At 47.1% G+C, this 2,982-nt stretch overlaps 1 protein-coding gene across 1 annotated transcript; it reads left to right on the forward strand.

Annotated features, from left to right (window-relative positions):
- Positions 1-319: 319 nt before the first annotated feature.
- Positions 320-2,532, forward strand: Rpl37a (ribosomal protein L37a). The gene is made up of 4 exons (XM_041650374.1): positions 320-403; positions 769-897; positions 1,273-1,355; positions 2,393-2,532. The coding sequence occupies exons 1-4, from the start codon at positions 401-403 to the stop codon at positions 2,454-2,456; spliced, it is 279 nt and encodes a 92-aa protein (XP_041506308.1). The 5' UTR covers positions 320-400; the 3' UTR covers positions 2,457-2,532.
- Positions 2,533-2,982: the final 450 nt, after the last annotated feature.

Consider the following 2,982-nt stretch of genomic DNA (forward strand, 5'->3'; position numbering starts at 1 on the left):
ACATTTCATTTGTGACGAATTTGACCGTCTCCCAGATGAACTGCAACTTGCCCTGAGAGCGGATCCTAGGCTTTTACTATGGTCAGTATCTGGTCAAAGCAAGTCCCCTAAGACCTGTTTCCTCACGAATAGAACGGAAGAAAAAAAAAATCACACCCGTTTTGTATAACTTTGGTGTACGTGCCAGCTAAGAAAGGTGTGCTCTCAGCTTGTCAACAACAGCTGGGACACCAGCCCACCTAAACATCTCCCAACGCACCGCCAGGGGTCGGCGAGTGAACCTCTAGAGCACAGAGTTCAGTTCCTAGAGAAGCCGCTGGCGTCACTTCCGCTCACGGTCTAAAACTGCGCCTGCGCACTGCGCCTCTTCCTCTCCGTGCTTGGCTTAGGTTCCGGCGACATGGTGAGTGTCTGCGTTACTGGTTTGGAAGTCGCTATCCATCTGCATCTGCCGTTCTCTCTGGTTTTCCGCGCTCACCCGCCTGGGGCAGCCTCTGCTGTCCTCTGTGCCGTCGGCTGTCGGGGTCCTCGCCGCGTCCGGAGCCTCGGAGGCCGCGACTGGAGCCCCGGAGGTCGTGCGGCGGGGCTCGGCCCAGCTCGGCGGTGAATGCGCGGCGCGCTGCGGAGCCCTGCTCGCCCCGTGCACGCTGCTCTTGCGGGTTGAATTTGGGGAAAACTCGGCCCTAGCAGGATCTGCGCGCAGCGGTGTGTGCGTGCACGGACTTCTTTCCCATCGCTACGTGTCGCTGTCATTTCCTCTGCCCACAGGCTAAACGCACCAAGAAGGTCGGGATCGTCGGGAAATACGGGACCCGCTATGGTGCCTCCCTCCGGAAAATGGTGAAGAAAATTGAAATCAGCCAGCACGCCAAGTACACGTGCTCCTTCTGTGGCAAGGTACGTTGGCCTCGTGAGGGGAGGATTGCTTGTCACCCAAGGTGGTTGTAAGCGGTGGGCCGGTATAAGATAGAGGGTTTGGGGTTAGTTTTTGCGAAGCATTCTTCGTTTATGTGGAATAACCGAGTGAATGAAGGATAATTGGTTCTGGAGAGGGAAAAGGCGCAAACCTGAACGACTCGGTGGAAAATGACTGTTAATACATCTATACTATGCCATCTATCTAGTCTGCATCTAATGTCCTGCTTGGATTTTTAGGATTTGACTGCTTACCAGACAAGTTGTCTTTTTTTTGCTTACGTAGTTTAAGCTCTGAAAACTTTAGAGATTTATGTTTTCACATATTTCATATCGAGACCTTTTAAATATTTGCAGACCAAGATGAAGAGACGAGCCGTTGGCATCTGGCACTGTGGCTCCTGCATGAAGACAGTGGCTGGTGGGGCCTGGACCTACAAGTGAGTGTGTTTCTTTGTGCTGTAGGAAAGTGTGGACCACACAGCCCATGCTCCAGGTCTGGCACATACTGGACTAGTTTTAATATTTATGAATGGGGAATAAATATGATTTAGGGCTCCTTTCGGTTAAAGTTGGAAAGCTCTTAGAAGTGAAAGTTGGCATTTGATTCGTGTATTGCTTTGAATTGTACAGTCTCTCTGTGGGTCCGTTATTGATATCCTTGTTTGCCCAACCTTGACTGCCAAGTTATTTCTTTTTTTTGAAAATATTTATTATGTATACAATATTGTATCTGTGTGTATGTCTGCAGGCCAGAAGAGGGCACCAGACCTCATTACAGATGGTTGTGAGGCATCATGTGATTGCTGGGAATTGAACTCAGGACCTTTGGAAGAGCAGGCAATGCTCTTAACCTCTGAGCCATCTCTCCAGCCCCTGACAAGTTATTTCTATAAAATAGTTTCGGAATGAGATTAGTTGGTTTGGGATTGCATAGGAAAATTTGAGGCTGTTTGGGCTGTCACACCTTTATCAACAAGCTTTGAACACACTTTAGTGGTCTGGCCCTGACAGGGCTGGGTGGTGCTGCAGAGGGAGGTGAAGCCTCCTGTCATTTGCTTGTCCTAGTCTTAGCTCTGCTGGCCCCGAGGTCCCTAGAGTCTGGGTAGTGTGATGTGTGGCTAACGCTGAGAGGTATGGCAAAGGAAGCAAGAGTAGAACAGAATAGAATCTGCTCCAGCTGCTTGACTTGAGAGTGTCTTGAAACTTGCCGTCTGCCTTTGCTATACTATCTTCAAAGGAAAGTACCTTAAGGTATTTCTAAGAAGTCAAGTGTAGAAGGTCGTTAGGATTCTGTAGGTGCCTGAAGTTGTGGTTTTTAAGGTTTGCCGTCAATGCCAGTGTGACTTCTGAGCACTAGTCCTTAGGTCTTGGGAGTCACTACAACATGGTATTGGTATAATTCTTTCCAGGAGAAAGTCAGACTTGTGTTTCATGTGTTAGCCTGCGTAATTGAGTTGGAACCTTTTCTTTACAGCACGACTTCTGCCGTCACAGTGAAGTCTGCCATCAGAAGACTGAAGGAACTGAAAGACCAGTGAAAGTGCTACCATTTGATACCCAAGCCTACTGCAATAGTGCACAGCCAACTAAATAAATGGGTTAATTTACGTAACAGTTTTTGCCTTGTTTGTGGCTAATTATTTTGGCATATGATACATTTTTTTTCCCCCATTTGAAAAGAGATTTTTGCTGTTTGGAGGCATTCTTTGTGACCCTGGCTGGTCCTCCTAGGTGCAAGTGTTTGCTGTCACACCTGGCTCAGGATGTTGCTGACGTTGTAAACCTACTGAACAATTTTGTTTGGGTGTTTGACTACACGTTGTCAGCAAACTGAAACAACTAGAATTTAGTAAAGGTTTTATTTTTGCACAAGGTTCATAAGATTGACTTGAATGTAATATAGATAGAAGAAACATGATAATAGATAAGTAACAAAAATGATTATTCTCTGACAAATTTAGGGTTTAATCTACTTAGGATTGGTTTTATGGTTAGCTTTGAGGGGAGGTTGGGTTGTCCTATTCCCCACCAAAGACAGAATTTCTCTGTAGCTTGGACCCTGCC

Source organism: Microtus oregoni, unplaced genomic scaffold (genome assembly GCF_018167655.1).
Source record: "Microtus oregoni isolate MIOR12 unplaced genomic scaffold, Mior012 000004F_ref0000308, whole genome shotgun sequence".
Lineage (NCBI taxonomy): Eukaryota > Metazoa > Chordata > Mammalia > Rodentia > Cricetidae > Microtus > Microtus oregoni.